The following is a 23,062-nucleotide window of genomic DNA, read 5'->3' as shown; positions in this document are numbered from 1 at the left end:
CACTAAAATTTTATAAAAGGGAGCAACAACAACAAAGGATCTAAGATGAGTTTGTAAAGTCTGCCTGGGGTAAACACAGTTTTTTCTTTGTTATTGAGATAAATAACCCAAACCAGTACTTTTTAAATGTTGCTCCCTCATCAGTTCACTATCTTTTTTCCCCCATCTTTATTAAATTGGGTATTTCTTATTTACATTTTAAATATTATTCCCTTTCCCGGTTTCCATGCCAACATCCCCCTAGCCCCTCTCCTTCCCTTCTATATGAGCTTCCCCTCCCCATCCTCCCCCCATTACCACCCTCCCCACAACAATCACATTCACTAGGTGTTCAGTCTTGGCAGGACCAAGGGCTTCCTCTTCCACTGGTGCTCTTACTAGGCTATTCATTGCTACCTATGCAGTTGGAGCCCAGGGTCAGTCCATGTATAGTCTTTGGGTAGTGGCTTAGTCCCTGGAAGCTCTGGTTGTTGGCATTGTTGTTCATATGAAGTCTCAAGCCCCTTCAGCTCTTTCAGTTTTTTCTCTGATTCCTCAACGGAGGTCCTGTTCTCAGTTCAGTGGTTTGCTGCTAGAATTTGCCTATATATTTGCTATATTCTGGCTGTGTCTCTCAGGAGAGATCTACATCTGGTATCTGTCAGCCTGCACTTCTTTGCTTCATCCATCTTATCTAGTTTGGTGGCTGTATATGTATGGGCCACATGTGGGGTAGGCTCTGAATGGGTGTTCCTTCAGCCTCTGTTTTAATCTTTGCCTCCCTATTCCCTGCCAAGGTTATTCTTATTCCCCTTTTAAAGAAGGAGTGAAGCATCCACATTTTGGTCATCCTTCTTGAGTTTCATGTGTTCTGTGCATCTAGGGTAATTCGAGCATTTGGGCTAATATCCACTTATCAATGAGTGCATACCATGTGTGTTTTTCTGAGAGTGGGTTACCTCACTCAGGATATTTTCCAGCTCCATCTATTTGACTATGAATTTCATAAAGTCATTGTTTTTGGTAGCTGAGTAGTACTCCATTGTGTAGATGTACCACATTTTCTGTATCCATTCCTCTGTTGAAGGGCATCTGGGATCTTTCCAGCTTCTGGCTATTATAAATAAGGCTGCTATGAACATAGTGGAGCATGTGTCTTTGTTACATGTTGGGGCATCTTTTGGGTATATGCCCAAGAGAGGCATAGCTGAGTCCTCAGGTAGTACAATGTCCAATTTTCTGAGGAACCTCCAGACTGATTTCCAGAATGGTTGTACCAGTCTGCAACCCCACCAACAGTGAAGTGTTCCTCTTTCTCTACATCCTCGCCAGCATTTGCTGTCACCTGAGTTTTTGATCTTAGCTATTCTGACTGGTGTGAGGTGGAATCTCAGGGTTGTTTTGATTTGCATTTCCCTTATGACTAAAGATGTTGAACATTTCTTTAGGTGCTTCTCAGCCATTCGATTCCTCAGCTGTGAATTCTTTGTTTAGCTCTGAACCCCATTTTTTAATAGGGTTATTTGTCTCCCTGCAGTCTAACTTCTTGAGTTCTTTGTATATTTTGGATATAAGCCCTTTAGGTGAGGAAATAAGTTTAATCCTAACTAAATAAAAAGAAAAGGGGGAAGAATCCTTTCCCATTTGGGGGTAGTTTAGATTGGAATGACATTGGAATTTGTGTGCACAATGATAAAAGGGTTCACTTATACGTAGATACCCTGACTTCTTGTTTGCCTTGCTTTAAACTCATTTTCATACTCTCCAGTGACCTTCATGGATTAGTGACTTTTCAAAGATGAGCTAGTGTAATTCAACTGATAATAATTAAAACCTCAGTAATACTGTTACAGTATATTATTATACACCTAGCTTCTATGATTATAGAAGGGTCATTTTTATTTTTATTTTTTTTCCTGGAGGGAATTCTTGGGTTTAAATGTATTTAAAGACCCAAGTTTTCTAGCTACTTTTTGAGTGCCATGTTAGTGTGCCGGTTTGCTGAGAGTCAGTAATAAGCACACAGACTAAATGACTTAACATCAGTTATTCACCACACTTGTGGAGACTATAAGTCACTTTGCTGGGAGTTTTAGAGGCTAGAAGTCTGAGATCAAGGAATACTCAGGAGTTATTTCTCTGAGACATATTCTTGGTATGCAGATGGCTTCTTTTTCCTTACACGCCCTACCTTTTTATACATCTGCATCCTGCTTTCTTCTTAAAAGGACAGAGGTCATGTAGGGTGAGGTCACCAAATGCCCTCACTTAACTTTACCTCTTTAAAGACCATATCTGCAAAATCCATCATATTCTGAAGTCCTTAAAGGTAAGGCTTCAGCACATAAATGTGGGTGTGAGAAAATATCAACCCATAATGGATGAATTTATGAGTAAATTTTATATAACAAGCACATATGTTTTATAGTCCAGAAACATAAGCTTGAACTTTGTTTCTCAGTTAAGTAAACGTGCTAAGCCTGGCTCAGACTTCCCTCTAGGCTTTTCTCTGTGGCTTAGCTAACCACTCAGTTAAATGTTGACTGAAAGAGTAATTGTATTCATCCGCTATGTTGAAGTTTAATTTTATCGAAGGAAACCAGTAGTCACTGCTAAAAAAGAGAAGTCTGTAGTTTTGTTCTATCATTTTTCCTTTAATTTTTATTTTCAATTCTCTGTTCTCCACTATTTTAGTCCTTAGAATTAACTGTTTGAAAGATGAACTTTGGGCACAAGATAATCCAGAACAGCAGAACGTGAGGGTTTGGACTCATTCGTGTAGGTTTTCCCCTCTGATGGTGTCTATTCATTTAGAAGCATCAACTCTGTGCTTGTTCCAGAGAAGGTGTGTTGAGATCCATCTTTTAAAGGCTATCAGAGATATATCTCTTAATGATAGGCTTTTAGAATGAAATAGGAAGATTATTTGCCTGGAGTGTCAGCAGAAATCTACCAGAAAAGGAGGCTGTAAAATGCAGAGTACAGTTTTGAATGCTACTTTACAACAAACTAATGTGACATAGGAAATTTTAATTGCCAGCTATGTATGTAAATTAATGTTGACAGTGAATTTATTAAATTAGAAGCTAATCGTAAAATCACTTAAGAGTATTATTTTTGCATCTTTGCTGGACTGGATGTAGACATAGTGTCAACAGATTAATAACTATAAGCTTCAGATCTTTGAATTTTATCTTTACATGTATATGTATGTGTGTGTTTGTGCTAGTACATATATACAGTAGTATTTGCACATTTTAAAAAGGGTCACATAATAGATGTTTTCTTTTTATAAATATATTCTAGTATGGATACTTTCAAGTGAGGAACTTATCAAGTGAGGTGCTTATTAAGAAACAAATAGTAACTCACCTTTATAATGAAATGTGTGCAGAGAGAGAAATCAATTATTCTGCGCCTTCTTTGTAATTCTATGCCACAGACTAATGGAATATTTTACTGAGGGAATGTGACTGAATATGTCTTCTGTGAAAAACCATTTGTAATCAGTCCTGTAGAGGCACTTTAGAAACGAAGCACTAATCAATAGATGTGATATTATGGATTCAGAAGTTAGAGACGTTTATGACCACAATTTTTCAAGCATGCTTTACTATTCTTGACTCTTATTAATTCTAAACATTAAATCAGTAACAACTCTATAATCCCAAATCCCAATGAAAGTAAAAGTAGAGACACACAAATAGTACTCATTTCTACTCTAATGGAGACTGGGAAGGCTTTTACTTAGCAATACTAGCTAGCAAGTGTCTCAAAAATCATACCAGTTGGCCCCTTAGCAATTTGGGGAAAAGAAAATTCTTAGCAGAGTGTACTTTGGCTGACTTAATCAGAACTTTCCCAAAACATGTTTGCCATTGGTAATGTTCCCCTTGTTACTCCCTCAGTGTTTGTAAAACATTAAATGACACGTTAGACTTTGTATCATGAGATTAGACATCTGTGTGACATTTTCCCCTGGAAAGTCTGTGCTCCAAGTATTTCATCACAATGTGTATTCCAAACATAACTTGGAGTCAGTGAGGAAGAAACATTAGAAAAAAATATATATATACATATATATGTATATATATGTGTGTATATATATATACATATATGTGTGTGTGTGTGTGTGTGTATATATATATATATATATATATATATATATATATATATATATATGAAGAGGCACCATTTAGCATTCAATGACTACATGGATCTGGTTTGTAGACATGTTCATCAAAGTACAGTTTGCTTACTTTTCCATATATGTCCCATGTCAAAATTCACATGCACACATACACAAAATATAAGTCAAAATTAAAAAAGGACATTCTCATTTTTGAGTTCCAAACATCATTATTTTTCAGTACTAGTTTACACCAATTTTTTGTTTGAATTTTTCAAGTTTTTATAGTTGTAAATATTGTGTACCTACAGCCTATTTTCCCTTAATATGAGAAAAGGTGTCTGATTACTTTTCAAACATTAATCCCAGAATTTAACCTAAATGCCTGTATGTTAACCACCTGATTTGTGGTATATAAATAAAGAAATCTGAAGATTGTTGTAGAGACTTTAGTTATTTATCTGTAGCTCTTACTGTTCTTGAAGGTTTGTTTTTTTTTTTTTGTTTTTTTTTTTAAATGGGAGCCATGTGAGTTTTCATATTGTCTTTGTAGCTCTTAAATGCCATGCTTTTAAATATCTGTTTTCCCCGGAATTGAAGTAGCATCAATCTACTTCTAAAGATAGAACTCAGATTCCCGAGTCATTCTTTTCTCGAACTGCTTTGTCTTTGAAGTGGTTATGTAAATAGAATGTTCTGAGGCAGACTCCCACTTCTGTGATGTCACTTGTCTTTCTAACCTCTGCCTGGTAAGTTGGAAAGTAGCTCATTACCTGCTGGCTGGGAAGGTGCTGAAATGAGCACCCAGCAGGCTTTCCTTGGGGAAAGTCCTGGCGCTGTCAGAGGCCATTCACCCCAGCAGTTCAGCGGACTCCAGTGCTATGCAGTAATGGTAGAAAGGTATTTTTGTATGAAAACTAATTTTATTTTGCAAAATACTCACCTGGTAGTTCTGAGTTAAACTGATTTGTATTGAATCTAGAAGACTAAAAGTGAAAGTCCTGGCAGTTTTTAGAGTGACATTAACTGAAGAGTGTGTCCCAGTGTTCTGTATAAACCCAGTCCCCAGCCAAGTCTCACTCGTGCTACATTCTCCTGAACACAGTAGCACCCTTGCTTGCCTGTGGCGTGGCAGCCCTGATACTCCTGCAGGTTTCCTTTAGGATCTCACCTAGATTCCATCTCTGTCGCGCCCTGTACTTCTAGATACTCTTCTCTTCTGTCTCTGCTGCATGTGCTCCGTAACCAGTAGAACTATGTTCTCCAGAGACATCCAAGGGTAATGGTTGTGTTATATACTGTTTTCTTCTACACATACATACATACATATTATAGATGATGTATGTAAGAAATTAACAATAATGAAAACTATTTTAAATGCACTCTAATAAGGTTATATAAATATAGCCTTTCTAAAAATATCTTAGAAGTGACTAACAGGCAGGTAGCACTGAGCAGAAACACATTGGACAAAGAAATGATTCATACCAGCTTGCATAATGCTACTCAGAACTTATAAATTGTATTTCTAGATTTTTTCCATTTGATATTTTCAAATTGAGATGTACCCTTGGCAACTAAAACCATGGAAAATGAAAGTAGGTAAAAAGTAGACATAGGCATGGGTCATCATCATGACAAATTCTGTGTGACCCCACACTAGATCAGTAGTTCCTTGAGGTCAAAGCCTCAGGTTGTCTTATCCACTGTGCTCAGCAAGACCTCAAGGTCAGGAATTATTGAGTCGTGCCAAGGCCCTAGAACAGGATAAGCCTTCAGTGCCAGGTTTTCTGGGGAGAGAGCATCTCCTCAAAAGTTCTTGTCTGAAGTTTATGCTGTTTCTTGTGGATTCGATTAATTATCTTTTCTCTTCCTTTGAACTGCAACTGACTTGCTGACGGAATGCTAAACCTTCAGTTTTGAACATTTGGGGCTGGGTAGAAGGGTTTCTTTTTCTTGGCGCTGGGTCATTTGTTTGTAGGTACAAAATGGCTGACTAACGTCAATATATAAATTGCCTAAAGTTTTCATTAGTTATCATTTTCTTATATTTGGAATGAACATAAAAATACTGTAATGTGTATTCTGTAATGGTGAAAAGGCATGAATTAAACACTGATATGTTTACTAAATTGTTAGCATGGGAGTCTGAGAGAAAACAGAATGGACATAGTGGCAGTTGGTGTAGATCATGTCACACACGGCCTAGCTTCACAGTATCTTGGCTCACGGATGGTGACTACAGCCAAAGGTTTTCTTTAAAACAAGTGAGGTTTAGTAAAGATTTATAGTGTATTTGAAGTTCTTTTTAAAAATGCATGAAACTGACCACCACCGGCTTTGATACATAACCCAGGAAATATAAAGAATATGGCCATCTTTCCATTTCAAAAGCTCATAGATGAAATCTCAGTGGATTCTTTGACAATGTTTGAAAGGTTGTTTTTTGTTTGTTTGTTTTGTTTTTTCTTCTCATTTGACATGCAGCAAGGACTTATGGGCGAAGGAGAGGTAACATCAATGTTTCTCACTTTTGAATGTATCAGTTCTGTATAGAGAGAGTTGGGCTTACCCAGTTTGTGGGGAAGGAGTGAAGGGCAGTGGCTGGGCTTGACCTATATGGAATCTGCGTTGTAGCTAGAGCTGTAGACATTCTAATTGAGGAGACTTAGAGAGCTTGATAATTTGGATTTAAATTCTCTATATTAGATATTTAGCTTACTTATAGCTAAAGATTTGCCTTTTTAACTCCATAGAGGAATTTAAGAATTTTTGTAAAGATTTGAATATTTAAAGGCTAGACTTGTCTGAAAATTATCTCACTAATTGGAGAGTCATTTATACTTAAGTAACCTACATGAGCTTGTTTTACTAAGTAAACATATACATGTATTTAGTTTAAAATATGACGGGCTGAATAAATAAGTAATTCTACAAATGCTTCATGAAAAAAACAAAGGATTCTAGAGACTCGTTTCTTAGACATTCCTAGCTAAACTTAATTTTCTTCTCTGTAATACTTTTGCTGTTTTATAAAGACCATTGAGTCACTTAGACTAAAAATGTGATTTAAAAAAAATCATTCAGAAAGTTATCTCCAATTGTAGAGCTATTTTGAATCATAATTTACTGACAGCATATAGGATAAATTTATGACAGAAACACTGTTGTCTGTGCTCGGGAATGGGACTGACAACTGAGGTAACCAAAGAGCATGTGAGCGCTCCGATGAGGGAAGAGACTTGAGATCACTCTTAGAGGACCATTGACAGTTCCTCAGAGAACACCTAAAAGTGAACAGCAGTCAGCAGTCTGCACCTCGGTGCTCTGCTCTGATACAGACGTTTCTATTTCCTGTCAGGTAAGTATGGGGAGACTTAAACACATTGGTGTGTCTAGTCTGTCTACTTTCTTATGTACTCCAGATGATTGGAATTTCAGTTTTTAGAATAGTTTTTCAAAACAGATGACGTCCGTGGTAAGCTGATAAGCACTCAGCGTTAGCATGCCTTCAGATCGCAAATGCTATAAGATTGGAAGCTGATTGGGTACCAGCATTGAGTGGGCTTTGATTATATCCTATTACTTAAGGTAAACTAAAATGAGTGCTCATTTAAACTGACTTGCTCATTTTAAGTACATTCTTAGGAAAGTGTGCAGAGACTACATAGTTTGGTCCATTAAAGAAATTTATGGTGCCCAGCATTTTATAGCTAAATTTAATATTCCGTGTCCTTGTGTAGGTTGCCATGGGGCACTTGCCAAGGCAGTGCAGTCTGCTGCCAACTGGTTTCAAAAGAGTACTCTCTTCTAACTGGGCTTCCATTTCACTCACGTTCTGAAGCTTCTGCATTCCTGTGGGATACTTGAGTAGCCCTCTGCTTAACCACATACAGTCTCTCTAAAGCAGTCCACCTTAAGGTGGTAACAGGTCAAGAGCGTAAGTGGTCCTGTGTGAACAAATAGAAGTGGCAGTTCTGTCGCCTCGAGTCGTCTTTGGTGTGTGTAACAGTTAGTGGCAAGGGCCTTTTCTATTAGCTTTCTGTTCTGCCTTCTGCTCCAGGTCAGTCTTCATTGTTCCCGATGGAGGATGGGTTCCTGGATGATGGCCGTGGGGACCAGCCTCTTCACAGTGGTCTGGGCTCGCCTCACTGCTTCACTCACCAAAACGGGGAGAGAGTGGAACGGTATTCCCGCAAGGTGTTCGTGGGTGGATTGCCTCCTGACATTGACGAAGGTATGTTCAGCAAGGACTGTTTGGAGACATGCCACTCTGTGGCCCATGGGGAAGGAGTATCTAGGGTTTGCTGTTGTTGCAGCCCCCGTCTTACCTGCTCTGACTCTTGAGTCTCACTCACCTGTTCTCCTGTCCTCCTGTGGTAATAAGCCGCAATGCTGTCTTACCGGAAGGTCAGGTGCAGGAGGAGGAGGAGCAGGACCGTGAGCATGAGCTGGAGGCCAAATTCAATGGAAAAGAGGGAAGACCCCCGGGAAGATCTCCCAAGGATTCTATTGTACACAACATGGGGTTACCTGCCATGTTTTGTTTTCTCTAATTTTGTTGTTGTTGTTTTTATTTCTTTACTGCCTTTCATTGTTTCAAAATTTTAAATTTTAGATTAAGTGTGAACTTCTAAAAAATGTAGTTTATAGTTGTGCAAGGAGACTCTTAAAAGTGGTTAAAAATGTGTGTGTGTGTGTGTGTGTGTGTGTGTGTGTGTCCAGCAGACATTTCTAGAGAGCGGCACTGCTCTTCAGTGTGTTATAGATGTGAATAAGAGGGAGGACCCCTGTCTGTAGAGTCTGCATTCTAGTGGGGGAAGGCGCATCAAAGTCTGCAAACATAAGAGAAGGTGTCAGAGAACAGAGTTGGGAAGCAGTGATATGAGGGCTAACATGCAAGGGGTCTTCTTAGCTTGGGTGGCTAAGGAAACTCATTTTAGGAAAGCTGTATTTGAGCTGAGACTTGAGTCCACAACCAGGACAACGTTGGGAGGGATTAGTTATCCAGTAATGAGTTCATTTCTGGGTTTCAGCAACACAAATAAAAATGACAGAGGCAGACCATCCAGCAAGTATACAGCCTTGAGTTCTTTGTTTCTTTTATCTTGGTTTCTTAGATGGAAATAGACTAATTCATGTTCAAGAATATAGAATAAATTTCTGTCAGTCTGTAAGATCTAAAAATATTTAGTCATTTGTCACTTAGACTGAGATCAAGTTTATCAAACTTCTAGAAGGTTGGAGGTTATAGCAAACACACTTGTTAAATGTCTTGAGAAAGTTGCCACAATGTCCATTCCATTTGCCCCCCCCCCCCCCGTCCACACCACCCTCAGAGTGAGGGCTTGAAAAGTACTGGAGTCTGCACAGTTGCAGAGTTCCGTGGGATGTAGGTTGAGAAGCAGATCGTGTGAAGTTGAATAAGCTTTGTACCTGAAACCGGAACAAACCCAGAATTAGTCCTTGGACAATCCAAGCAAGTCAGGTAGCCCGGTGTGCTGTGACAGTGCTCCTAAGCAGTAAAGTTGACTCGCTGCTGTAGTCTGGGAAACACTCGAGCACCTGAGAGGGGCCGTGAGCCCTCAGGGCTGGAGCACCTGAGAGGGGCCGTGAGCCCTCAGGGCTGGCTCCTCCTCTCGGGCAGGAAAGCCTTGCTTGTTGCATTTGGGTTTAATCTTCTTAAGCTGAAGCTGGGAGGGTTCCAGCTTCTCGTCACACAAATAAAGGCTCTCCCTTTCCTAGCAAGAGTTATAGTTCATTCTTCTCTCACCATCTAACTCAACTTGCTCAGGAAAAATGACTCAGGAGCCATACAACTCCCAAGTTAGCTTAGCAGCAATCTCCTGTGAGCCTCCTGTGAGGTAAATGCACTGCAGAAACAGGGAGAACAGAGTAGACTGCACCGTTTCACAGCTGGAGGGAGATGAAGATAAGGGAAGAAAAACCATGAGACATTGGCGTTGGAAATATCAAAGTATGTAGCTTCTGTAATACATAGGTGCAAACTAGTTATAAACACACTTGTTGGCATGCATATTCATTTATTTCCCAGCTTTGTCTACTGAAGAAGACTTGGAAATAATGAATACCCTCTAGTTATGAGCATGTGGGTTTTCCTTTTTGCTCTTAAAAGGAACCAAGGCAACATTTTAAAAAAGCATTCTATAGGTTGACATGATTCTAGAGGTAAGGTAAGAAAACAAGATATGGCATATCTTCCTGAGCCACAAAGTATGGAAGTGCAAATGTCAGGGAAAAGTCAGAAAGTCCTGGGAGCTCCTACTGGCTCACTCAGGAAAGGAGAGAGAAGAGAAAGGGAGTGGTGGGGCGAGCAGATAATAGATAGATGATAGATAGATAGATAGATAGATAGATAGATAGATAGATAGATAGATAGATAGATAGAACATCACAGTACTTAAAGAGAGAATTGGAGTATTTTAACCTGTTGAGTAACGGTGTGTTCAGATATAAGAAACAACTAGAAAAGAAAGAGAGCTCTCTTCCATGCTGTGCAATACTGATGAGCAAATGCAGAAGGAGCAATGGGAACAGATCATCAACACTTGGCAGCCATCATGGTGGTTACTGATCTCTCAGTGGGTACCTTCTAAGGGATGGCATGACTAATGCAGCAGGATGTTGGTAGGTAACGCATTATTCCTTGCAAAGTACAAATCAAATACAGAGAAGAAAATGGATTCTTGGTAGAGAAACCAGGCAGAAGCCAGTGACCAAGATCATTGTGTCTAATTAATGATGAAGTGACCCAGCATCGTTTGTGTTTGGGATAGATAGCATGGAAGTGGTCACGAAGAAGCAGAATACAAATCCACATGAAGAGTTTGCAGAATAATCGAATCAGTATTGATTACTTGACTATGGAAGCTACATACGGAGTTACAAAAGAAAGCAACATTGCTTTAGCAATGGTAGTGTTTGGGAATTATAAGCATAATGTCAGTAAAAGATTGTGGATGGATGTATTGATTCATATATGTATGTAACCTGCGGGAGGGAGAGGAGAAGGAAGACCTCAAAGGTAGATGTGCCAAGTCCTGCGTGTGATGTGAATGTGAAGTAATGCAGGAGCTCTTGCTACTGTTGTTGGATTTTGATTACAGGGAGAACAAGAAAAGGGCAGTCACGAGGTGATGAGGAAGGAGGGAGCATGAGCCGTGACAGGAGAGAAAGCTAGTTGCGTTCTGGTTTTACCTGTCATTGCTCTCCTTTTTGTGCCAGATAAGTGTATAAAAATGAGATGAACAGTGAAAACATGAAGCTCTAAGTGAAGCCCTGTAGCTCGAGCATGTGTGTTCTGACTGCTTGGGCGCTCACTGAGACACTCGAGTAGACTCTGGGACTGGGCACAGGATTACTCTAGCTACAGGATATTTTTATTTGTGACTTCATTACAGTAAAGTGATTTTATATTACCAAAAAAAAAAAAAACCATCTAAAACTAACACTACCTTTTTGTTTGCTTGTTTTTCATTAGATGAGATCACGGCTAGTTTCCGTCGCTTTGGCCCTTTGATTGTGGATTGGCCTCATAAAGCAGAGAGCAAATCTTATTTCCCACCAAAAGGTAATTCTTGAGATTCCAATATTGAAGTACATTTTATTCTCACAGTGTCTAATTTGGAATGTTTTCATAAATGTTTATTTCACTTCAAAATTTTTTGTTAAATTTATATTTTTCTAAATGTGTTTTTAAATTTTCTACCTAATATACTTTTAATTCAATTTTAATTACACACTACAAGATGTTTCCAGATACTACCAAGTAGTCAGAATGTTGTTTTAATTTTTTCTAGTCTTTTTCCCTTCCTTAATGGTGTTCTAATTGCCCTATGGATGACAAAGGTGGGAGGGGAGCATTTAGGTCTCATCTTCTGTTCCTCCTTCCCAGGCTATGCCTTCCTGCTGTTTCAAGATGAAAGTTCTGTCCAGGCTCTCATTGATGCGTGCATTGAAGAAGATGGAAAACTGTACCTGTGTGTGTCAAGTCCAACCATCAAGGATAAACCAGTAAGTGTAGTTTAGCATAAAATTACCCCTTGTTTATGCCTCCACTCACCTGCTTGTAAAAACTTGTGATTTCTACTTAACTTTATGTTTGAAAATTGAACATAACAGCTTTTATTATGTATTCTTTGGTAATTTTATACATGAATACAATATATACCAACCCCCTTCCAGCTTTTAGAAAAGATCCTTCCACTATATCTTTCTCCCAACTACGCTATCTCTTCCTCTTTCTCTCCCTCTTCATCCTCTTCTCCTCCTCCTCCTTCTAGTAACTTACTGAGTCTAATTAGTGCTGTCTGTGTGTGTGTGCATGCAGTAGAGCCATCCTTTAGAGCACATGGGCCATGCTACTGAAAAAACAGACTGTCCCTCCCCCAGTAGCCTACATCTGCCAAAAGCCTTAAGGGCAGGGTCCTATGAGCATCTCTCTCCCCATGTTGGAATGGTGGCTGGCTTGGTCGTGTGCAGGCAGTCACAACTGCTGTGAGTTGGTGAAGACACTCTTTTCAGCAGCATCCTCAACTTCAGCTCTTACAGTCTTTCCACTCCTGCTTTCTGAACCTTTTGGGGGTAAGGAAATGTGAGATAGATGTCCATTCCTGAACACTTTACAGTCACATATTCATGGCACTTCAACAACCGTGAGTCTCTGTATTGACCACCATCTACTGCATACAGAGGCTTCTCTGATGAGCAGCGGGGTTTGCTTCATCTACAGGTGTGAGGGTAAATATTCAGACGGCAGGTCAACACTATGCACCTTTAGCAGAATTATAGTAAGTTGTCCTCTGGTAGCCAGTGACCTACCCAGCTACAGTTTCTTGGCCTAGGTAATGGTACCAGGCATGAAGTAGGCCCTAAGTCCAATAGAAAGCTGTTGGTTACTCCATAACATTTATGCCAATAGTGCACCGATATTGCATAACACTAGTGCACCGATGGAAAATCTGCCAGGTTGTTATCGTAGCTCACAGGGTTCACAGCTGGGTAAGGCTGCTGACAGACTTCTCTTCCCCAGCAGCCTACTAGGCCATAAGTGGGAAAGTAGAACTTCAGAAGAGGACGGGGAGGGAGGAGAGACTGGAGGAGACTAACACTGAGGGTATTTGAAAAACCATCTGGAAGCATATGGAAATAAATCTTTAAATACATTTTTAATTTAAAATGAAGTTATTGAATTATTTATTAAGAAATTAAATAAGTTTAAAATGTTTAAATGAAGCTTTAAATTTTTTTCAAATATTAGCAATATTTTTACTGTGAAATAGTTTCAAGACTGTTCTATAGGCATTTATATATGTGTATGCACACACACACACACACACACACACACACACACACACACACACACGTGACAGACATAGTGAGAAAGAGGGAATTAGAGTTATATTACACAGAGGGACAGTGCTCCTGCCTGGAACCATAGGTTATCTGACAAAAGCTCAATGCCAGGTGAGGGATAAACCACTACCCCCCATATGAGTTATTAGTTGGGGTCTCAGAGACCCCAAAACTAATACAGGCTATTGTCATTGTTCTTGGCTACCCACTAAAAACTTGATGGTAAGACCTTCTTTCTAAAGACAGTCACACACTCACAGTACCTAGAGAAGTCAGCCTGGTATGTAGGATGTTTACTATTCTGATGGAGCCTATGGACGCTAACGTGCTTATGAACATAACACTGCTCGCTGGTTAAGAGCACTCGCTAACCTTGCAGAGGACCTGGCTTCAGTTTCTAGCACCCAAGTAAATAAAAATAAATAAATCTTTTAAAAATTTGCAAATATTAGCAATATTTTTACTTTGAAATAGTTTTGAAGCGGTGTAATAGATTCATGAGTATCAACAGTAAATCTGCACTTCCTGGAAATATGCTGAGTCCTATTCCATTTAAATTATGTGGGTCCTGTAAGGCTGGGGAACCTGACAAGCAGATGACTAACCGTAGGCAGTTGAGATGTGTGATGTGCTGAGGGGCTTGGTTCTCAGTAAGTAAACACTCCACGATATTCTTACTCTGCAAGGAGAGGCAGGGAAGCTGCTTTTAAGACTTTGGTCTTACAGCTGTATTGATTTGTGATAAGATAGGGATATTGTAAAATACTCTGCAATAATTTTGAACTCTTTTGGATTGACCAATTTGGTTTACACACTCTGTAGGTGCAGATCCGGCCCTGGAATCTCAGTGACAGTGACTTTGTGATGGATGGCTCACAGCCACTTGACCCACGGAAAACGATATTTGTTGGTGGTGTTCCTCGACCATTACGAGCTGGTACAGTTAAACAGACACAGTCCCTGTGTCGTTAGCAGGAACTATAAGATCTTCAGCTGAAATACCCGATGAGCTTGCTGTTAATGTGAAAGAGAGAAGTTCTAGTGTCTAAGTGTTTGGGTTAGAATTAATGTGCTCTATTTTTGACTCATAACTGAGTAAACTTAGACATTATATAACTTTCCTAATTCTCAATTTTCTCACGTATTAAATGGAATCAACAGTGCATGACTTGATAGAGTTGAGGATTGAAATGAAATGACTGATGCAGAGTGCCCAAGTGCAGTACCATGATGCCATTCGTGCCACTGTCCTTTATAGGAAATCCAAAGCCCTCTGCTGAGATGTGTAGGGTTTCTTTCCCATGTCCCCAATTTCTCAGCCACTGTTTACTGAACTCTTAATATAGCTGCAGCCCCACGTGTTTTTAGAATAATAACTACAAAGGAATTACATCTCTAATTGACTTAAATAACTTGAGGTTTAAGAGTATAGTGAGATTAAAATAAAGTGTTATGTTTTTAACATTTCATGGAGAAGATACATTCACTATTTCAAGTTTTTAAAACAGTGTCTTATTTATTTTCTACAATCTCACAAATGTAAACAACATATTGTGATCATATCCACCCGGCTTCCCCCAAGCACCTCTACCAAGTCCTCCTCCTCTTATGGCCTTTCCTTTTCTTTTTCTTTCTTTTTTCATTTTCTGTCATCCACAGAGTCCACTTGATGCTCTGTGCTGGAACTGCTGTCTGGTCTTGTTGGCTTAGCATATGCAGGTGACCACAGCTATAGTGAGTTCCTGAGTACAATGCCCAGGTCATGCCCAAGAGACAGCGTTTTCCATGTACTTCCCCATATGCTCTTACATTCTCTCTGTGCCCTCCTCCGGGGTGTTCCCTGAGACTTGTGGGGACAGATGGTCAGATGTCCCATTCAGAACTAAGCACTCAATAGTCACTAATTCTCCTTCTGTGGCCAGTTATGAGTCTCTGCACTGCCCACTGCAGAGCCAAGCGTCTCTGGCTAGGTGGAGGGCAACACTAATTCATGTAAAGAAACAAACTTTTGAGAGGCAGTTTAACAACACTTAGGAAGACAACAGTGGTAGGTTCCCCTTGGGCCTATGACCTTCTAAGCCGTAGGCTTTGCCCAGGTTCACAGTACCAGGCATGAATTCCCTCCTGTGCAAACGGAATCAAATCCAATCCCAAAGCAGTTGGTTATCCCCTTACCCTCGTACTACAACTGGGCACCAGTGAGCACGTGCTGTCTGACAGATTGGTGCTGTAGTGTCCAGGGTTCACTGCTGTGTGATACCATTGATGGCTGTTTCTCCCATCAGCCCTCAGCACTCTCTAGTACTATGAAAACTAGCCAGTGTGTTGTCACTTCAGCAATAAAGGTTACTGTCTATTTATGTGGACAGCTCAGGAACAGTGGCTATTGTCTATTGTTTATTGGACCTCTTATCATCAGTAACTCATAGGGAGCTTTTCCACACCTGGCACTGAATTTTCATTTATTAGAAATTATCTTCTGGCAGAAGTGCTGTCCACCCATGCCAGGTACCTTTTCTTTAAAGATTTTGTTTATTTCTATCTTATGCATATGAGTGTTTTGCTTGCTTGTATGTCTGTGCACCATGTGTGTACGGTGTGTGTACAGTGACCCTAGAGACCAGAAGAGGGCTTTGGATGCTCCTGGACTGCACAGTTGTGAGCTGCCACGTGGGTGTTGGGAATAAAACGTAGGTTCTCCGAAAGAGCAGCCAGTGCAAGCTGTGCTAGTGAACAGCTATGTGTAAACAAAGGCACAGCTCCGATGGTGAGGAGGGCAGAGGGCCTCCATAGAACCTCCCAGTTAGCCTTCTCATGTTCAATTTATAGGAATCAATTCCTTGCAAACCAGTACAGATATGACAGCAGGCCAAAGCAGACAAACCTAGGTGCCAGACCTAGGCCTGTCACCTGGACAGACCCTTCATCTTGGAGCCTCAGTTTTCTCAGAAAATTACTAGCTATTTCATGGGTTGTGAAAATTAAGAAAGCACATTGTAAACCAGCCAGCTTGCAGTTCAAACAGTCACCCAGCAGAAAATTACTATAATAATGATTTGGATTTAATGACTAATGATACACACTCAGAGCTCACATAATGTTTTTGGTGAAGCGTTAGGTAAGCCAGATGAGCCTGATTGTAAGTGTCTCTGCCCCTTTCTTTCTAGTGGAGCTTGCAATGATAATGGACCGGCTGTATGGAGGCGTCTGCTATGCTGGAATCGATACTGACCCAGAGCTCAAATACCCAAAAGGAGCTGGACGAGTAGCGTTTTCTAATCAACAGAGTTACATAGCTGCTATCAGTGCTCGCTTTGTTCAGCTGCAGCATGGAGAGATAGATAAACGGGTAAGTTCTGGATGTGTCTGGAAAGTTCTAGAAATGGTACACCATCTAATGTAAGACCTGTGTTTAATGTACACTGGCACTCCCCTTGGGACTGATACTGGCAGCCAACATGGTGCACTGTACTCTGCAGTCTTTGTTGGTTGGTTTTTACTGTGCTGTTTTCAGTCTGAGCTGTTAGCATGAGCCAGTGGTGTTTTATACTCCTTGTTTCAGGTCATGTGTGCTCAATGTCTGTGGTCGTTCCCTGATATGGATACAGAGGAAGCTTGTGCTATAGCTACAAGTGACTGGTGTGGGATTCGTTGTAGCATAGTCACATGCCTCCTGCTTTCCAGTCACACTCCCTGTCAGTGTGTGCTTCAGAGCTGGGAGGGCATCATTAGAAATGCTTACTTTTGGTTTTCTACAGTGAAATCCCTGGGTCAATGTTTAGCCCCTCTCCAGATCCTCTGCAATGTGAGACTTAAAGCCTAGCTACCCTTCCTCATCTAAACAAGTCCTAGGAGGTTTCATCCAGGAGTCTCCCAAGACCAAGCGTTGCCAATCTTTTGTAGCTGGTGAGGTAATGACCAGGTCACTCTAATGCCCAAAAGACTCAGATAACAGCTGGCCTATTGAACACTGGTTCAGGCCCAGTGCCGGAAAGTCACCCCTCACTTTTAGATTCAAGTAGCCTACTCATTAAAAGGGAAAAGGGAGCCCCATCATGTTGTACCAGACTCCAGCCCTGTGTTTGCAACCTAAGATGTACACACTTAAACCACCAGCCAGGCCCAGCAACCACTCAGACGTTTCCGAGGCAGACATCAGGCATCTCCTTGCCATTGAACCTCGCAGTACACATTTTGTGAAAGAAGGAAGTGCATAGATGGTTTTGCTTAAATTATAATTTCAGTAATGATAGTTTCTGATAAAATTCTTTTGCCTTTTTTTGTTTGAGACTTTATTTTAACATGATAAGCATGTTAAATGGTAGGTGTAACTATCTTAGGAAAAGCTATTTGAAATGGCGGATCTTCGTTGCTGTGAGTGAGGTGCATCACTGCTCCTTCCCGTGGCGCCTTGGCACAGGAAGGTCGAGCACAGCATGAGAGTGTGCACGCACGTGGTTCTGAAGTGCCAACTCCCCTTTCTCTCTCCAATGCAGGTGGAGGTTAAGCCATATGTCTTGGACGACCAGCTGTGTGATGAATGTCAGGGGGCCCGTTGCGGGGGGAAATTTGCTCCATTTTTCTGTGCTAATGTTACCTGTCTGCAGTATTACTGTGAATATTGCTGGGCTGCTATTCACTCTCGTGCTGGCAGAGAATTCCACAAGCCCCTGGTGAAGGAAGGTGGCGACCGCCCTCGGCATATCTCATTCCGCTGGAACTGAAGAGCGAACGACTCCAGGGCTCCTTTGCAGGCCTCAGAAGAAGTGCGTGCCCTCTTCTGTTAATTCCGACTCTTCCTCAGCCTCTTCACGCTGGCATGGCCTGTGCAGCAGTGTGTAACTAACAGCCGTAGAATGAAAAGAACAACCTACAACATAGGTCTTTTGTAGACTCTCGTGTCACTGCAAACAGTATGTTCCAACTCCATTTTCACATTGCCATTATGTTGCATGCAAGTTTGAATTCTCTTGTTTTGCTGGAGGCCAAGAGGATCCAAACTTGCTGTAGCATTTTCTTAGAGGAGAGAAATATTAACAGAGAAATGAGACAATATTTTTGGGGTTTTAATTGCTGGTAATGATATAAGAAAACTTTACTGCGATAACCACCAACAGTAACACTATTGTCTGTTCTGACACAGTCTCCCCAGGGAAGGGCTCTTGTTTCTTTTCTTTCATTCCTTCTCTCTTTCTCTCTCTTCTGTCCCTTTCTATTCTGTAACAGCAGTGGAGGAAGTTAGCAGTTATTAACAGGAAAGAGTATGTCAGAGCGAGCGAATGCATGAGTAAGACTGAGCAGCGTAACCGTCAGAGCTTTGAGGCCGAGTATAGCTTGACCATGCCTCAAATGCCTTCATACATCAGAAAAAATAAAGTAGGCCAGCTGAGTTTATTTTCTTTGACATAATTGTTAAAATTCCGAATGTAAGAATTGGGTGACTTTACTACTGAGGGGAGTGTGCTTATTTATTTAACTGACTTCCTAATCACAGCCCCAGGAAACCTACCAAAGCTAGAATTAATGATGTCTGGTGGGAAAACAGAAGAACAAATACATAAATTTTATTTTTGTTGTTATATATAAACTCTATATCCTAATTTACTAACAGTCATCAGGTGTCAGCCTTTGCTCTCCATTTTGACATTAAAAACAACACATGTAGACATACCTCAAGGATATCGTTTTTGACTTCGTGTTACACTACACTTGTAGCCAAAACTGGAAGATTCAAAACAACATACAGACCAGCTGCCCATTGGCCTCGTTTTCCATTTGAAGTTACTTTGGAATCCTGTAATTTAGTTGTAACATAGAAAATGTGGGGGGGAAAGGTTAAAAAAAAAAGTCAAGTAGTTGCAAAGTGTTTTGCACTGTTGAACTAAGTAATTGTGTAAATCTGTGCAAAAGTCCGTATGTTTATCTTGCTCTTCCTATAAGGTACAATAACATACACTTTCCGAACTTAGCATGGGACATAGTGTTTGAAGTGCCAACTTCATCAAGTAATGCATGCTTATTATAAAGACAACCCTAGCTTTGAAAGATGTTCTTATGTCTGAACAGTCTGCTTCGGGGGCTAATGTAAAGCCGTCTCTTGAAGCCCTGGTCATGGAAGTGACTTTTGGTTTAATTGACATTCTCTTCGTAATGCCCTACCGTAGTTCAAAGGATTACATCAGTGTGCAAAGCATTCACAGTGAGCAACAGTCTAAGTGCAGTCTTGCTAGCTGTGCTGCCTAACAGTACCATCCTGGATCCTTCAGAACCAAAGACTTGCCCGCAGTGCTGTCTGCAGGAAAAGCAGCCCTTGATTCTTAACACAGGCTTGAATGAGCTACACCCGTTACGTTCCAAAGGTCAAAATGGGGGAGGCACTTGCTGTCTAAGAGTCCAACAAAGAAAGAGGGAGCACTGTTCGCAGGAGCACCCTGCTAACAGAACAGCGAAGCAGCTGGGGTGGAGGCGCTGTCTCTCTCGTAGCTGGTCAGGGACGTTTCTTCCTTTCTCCTGAACTACGCGATTCTAATTGGAATGTTCATTTGCCTCTTTCTTCCTTTAATGCTTGTAGGTGGCTTGGGGTGTGCTATCGTGCTGTTCCTACTCAGTAAACAGGTGTGATGAGTTAACAAGAAATATCACTGCTTGAGGACTAGCTTTGAATAATACTTTTCCCTTTGTACATGACCTGCTGAATTTCGGTACAGTGTTTTGTAGCTGACTTATTTTGTCATGCACATGATGTATATTTGTTATGCACTACCTTTGTATATCTTGTTTTTCCAACAGTGAACATTTTTAGGCACACTTTTCACTGACGGGATATCTCTTTATGCAATACCTCAATTTTTCATATTGCAAAGAGTAGCTTTTTGTACTTTTATTACTGAGAGATCTTCATATACTTCATTTTTTAATATAAATAATTTTAATAAATTTTATTTTCTTATATTCTGCTTTTTATACATTTCAGTGCTCTGCATACATTTTAAATTATGAATGTTGTGCACTGGCAATGCTATTTTAGAGTCTGCAGAGAAGAGAAAGCATGTTGCTTAAACATCCTTCCCCAGCACCAGCTACTGGTGTACCTATAATTTAAGAAATAGTCTATGTAAAGTCACAAATTAATGGAAAAAATTCGCATGAAAATGACAAGATAACACTGTAGTTCCTCAAAAAGAGATTAACTGCATAACCATAGGATAGAAATTTAAAACCACAAAATTGTCTACAGCTTCTTACTAAGTTTTTTAAATTATTCATAAAATGCAGACATTTTGGGTGAATGTTTAATCATTTTTAATCTTAATTAATTGATGTTACCTGTTTGATTCAGAGATGTCTGCTCTTTTAAATTCTATATAATAAAACGAGATCGCCTGGCACAGGACAGGTGTGTAATGTTAGTATGCATGACTAATGTAAGAAATTGTTATTCTGCTAATATTTCCTTGTGATTGTGTGACAAGCGTGTTTACAGATGATTGGTTCACTTCTTTACAGGGCATAAACAATGATTATCTATTACTCTGAACTTTATGATTACATGTCCTTCAGATTACATGGGATTGTAGTTGGGAGTTACCATGTAACTCAAACATTATTAACATGTAATTAGTTTACAGGTTTTAGGGTATCACTTCAATTTACCAAGCATGTAGTTCTAGCGCACTAGCATGGCACCAGCCATGTATTTACAATGTAGTTACAGAGTAATTACATGGTTATTTTTGCAATGTAAAATAAAGTGTTTCTGATTATTTTCTATGTAAAGGACCCCCCACCCCATCCCCATCCCCTGGCTTTGGTATAATATATTTACTTCTCCATACACAGACCTCTGCAGAATGCAAAATAAAACTTGCAGTGAATGAACTTAGCATTTTATGAGAGTGCTGTTGGAAAGACTTGATAATTCACCCCTTTTGTTTTGAAGAGTCGAATCTTCTGTTAAAAGGTGATTTAAAACTTGAATGTGATGAATTGTGGCGAGCTCACTCCAGTTATGTGCAATACTTATCTCACACTTTGGAAGATCTTTGCAGTGTAATTCTTTGTTTTTAATTGCAGACATTAAAAAATGTCATTTTCTACTGTTAAGAGTAATCCTCTTTCTTGCTGGTGTTTCTAAAGAAAAGAATCAGAAATCAATCTTTCTACTAATGTAAATTTGAGATTATTTTTAAAAATGGAATAAAAGAGGTTTTGGTCATTTGCTTTATTTTATTATCTTATTTTAAAGCTACTGTGATTGATAGCATTGTAAGAATTGGGACAATATTGTATTCAACTGTTTTATTTTTTATATTTTTAAAATTTAAAGTATAATTAGTTTTTATAATTTCATCAGATTTTTGTTATATTTTTTGGAAGTGAAACTTTTAGCAAGTGGGTGTCTGGTTTTTACTGCTCCCTAATTTCCCAGTGTATTGCTCACACTATCAGAAGGCAGCGTTATTTAAGTGTGTCAGTTAATTGTACTACTTGGCTGAATTTCCATATAGTTTTTACTGTGTATGGGGAGGTTGTAGTATTTATTCTAGCATTTTAAATAAGGGTAATTCATTTTTTTATTAAAGTCATTTTCACCTTAAGTTCCTATTTTTGTATGTTCTACTCTTAAGTTATATAACACAGTTCCTTTTTTAAAAGAGTTCATTTGTTGAAGTGCTAGTGGAAAATTAATGTTATTAAATAGTTTGCAAATGACTATTTATACCAGTATGCATATAATTTTTAAATATTTGTAATGTGAGATGTTGAATGAATAAAACTTTTAACTCAGATTTCTTTCACTATACTTATTTCTTCTTAGCATAAGTAGACTCCCTCGTTGGGATTATAACATTTTTAAAACACTAGGAATGTCCTGTTGGGCCCTGCCAAACAAACCAGTGTGAAAAAGAATTTAGTCATGTGATGCTCGTGGCAGGCATCCCTGGCTTCCGGAAGTTGAAGTTGTAAGAGCTGTCGGTTGTAAGAGTGTCTTTGGCCTTGCTGTCTCTTCTTGTGCTGTTGTATGGTGTGTGGTGTCTGGGGGTGGGCTGTGTCAGCCTGCAATCTAAGTGTTCTTTCTCCCTCTTCTCCCTCCTGGAGATTAAGCCCAGCACCTCCCACACAATACGCACATGCGCTGCCACTGACCCTCATCCCTGGTGTCAAAACAAGTCTCCTTTGTCTTTGAACTCTGAGTTCTTTGAGAGACTGATGGTCTCTGGGTTATAATCCCACAGCTCAGGAGCTGCACGTGCTGGCTTTTATCTGGTCCATGGCTCATGTAGACTACCGAGTGTTGTAATGCATTAATATTTATATTTTAAGGTACATTTAAGTTTTCAATGATAAATTACAGCAAAGCATACCCCGAGGACGCCCTGTTTAGGAAGTAAGGTATCTGTACTTTCTTCCCATGATGCACTGTCCTCAAGAGCAGGAAGGCAGGAGACAAATGGACTGCAAGATGTTTTCCTCCTCAGTTTTTTTCCCCAGCATGGAAGCCAGCCTCTGGAAGTGGTGGGGAGTGGGCGAGACAGCGTATTTTTGCCCCAGGAATTCTAGGTTGCAGGAGCTTCAGCT

At 40.0% G+C, this 23,062-nt stretch overlaps 1 protein-coding gene across 5 annotated transcripts in view; it reads left to right on the top strand.

Annotated features, from left to right (window-relative positions):
- Nucleotides 1-22,272, top strand: part of Cpeb4 (cytoplasmic polyadenylation element binding protein 4) — a 62,714-nt gene extending 40,442 nt beyond the window's left edge. For 2 of the 5 annotated variants that reach the window (XM_087571560.1, XM_087571559.1), the window contains 7 exons: nucleotides 6,596-6,619; nucleotides 8,172-8,345; nucleotides 11,610-11,699; nucleotides 12,024-12,142; nucleotides 14,306-14,420; nucleotides 16,651-16,832; nucleotides 17,980-22,272. In XM_087571560.1, the coding sequence (XP_087427686.1) occupies nucleotides 6,596-6,619; nucleotides 8,172-8,345; nucleotides 11,610-11,699; nucleotides 12,024-12,142; nucleotides 14,306-14,420; nucleotides 16,651-16,832; nucleotides 17,980-18,207 (932 nt within the window). In that variant the 3' untranslated portion in view covers nucleotides 18,208-22,272. Of the gene's footprint in view, nucleotides 1-4,876; nucleotides 5,009-6,595; nucleotides 6,620-8,171; nucleotides 8,346-11,609; nucleotides 11,700-12,023; nucleotides 12,143-14,305; nucleotides 14,421-16,650; nucleotides 16,833-17,979 lie in introns of those variants that run through there. The other 3 variants (XM_087571562.1, XM_087571561.1, NM_001106992.1) reach the window with 3 other exon arrangements.
- The last annotated feature ends 790 nt before the right edge of the window (nucleotides 22,273-23,062 follow it).

Source organism: Rattus norvegicus, chromosome 10, assembly GCF_021556685.1.
Source record: "Rattus norvegicus strain SHRSP/BbbUtx chromosome 10, alternate assembly SHRSP_T2T, whole genome shotgun sequence".
Classification (NCBI taxonomy): Eukaryota; Metazoa; Chordata; class Mammalia; order Rodentia; family Muridae; genus Rattus; species Rattus norvegicus.
This window is presented reverse-complemented; position numbering and strand designations above follow the sequence as displayed.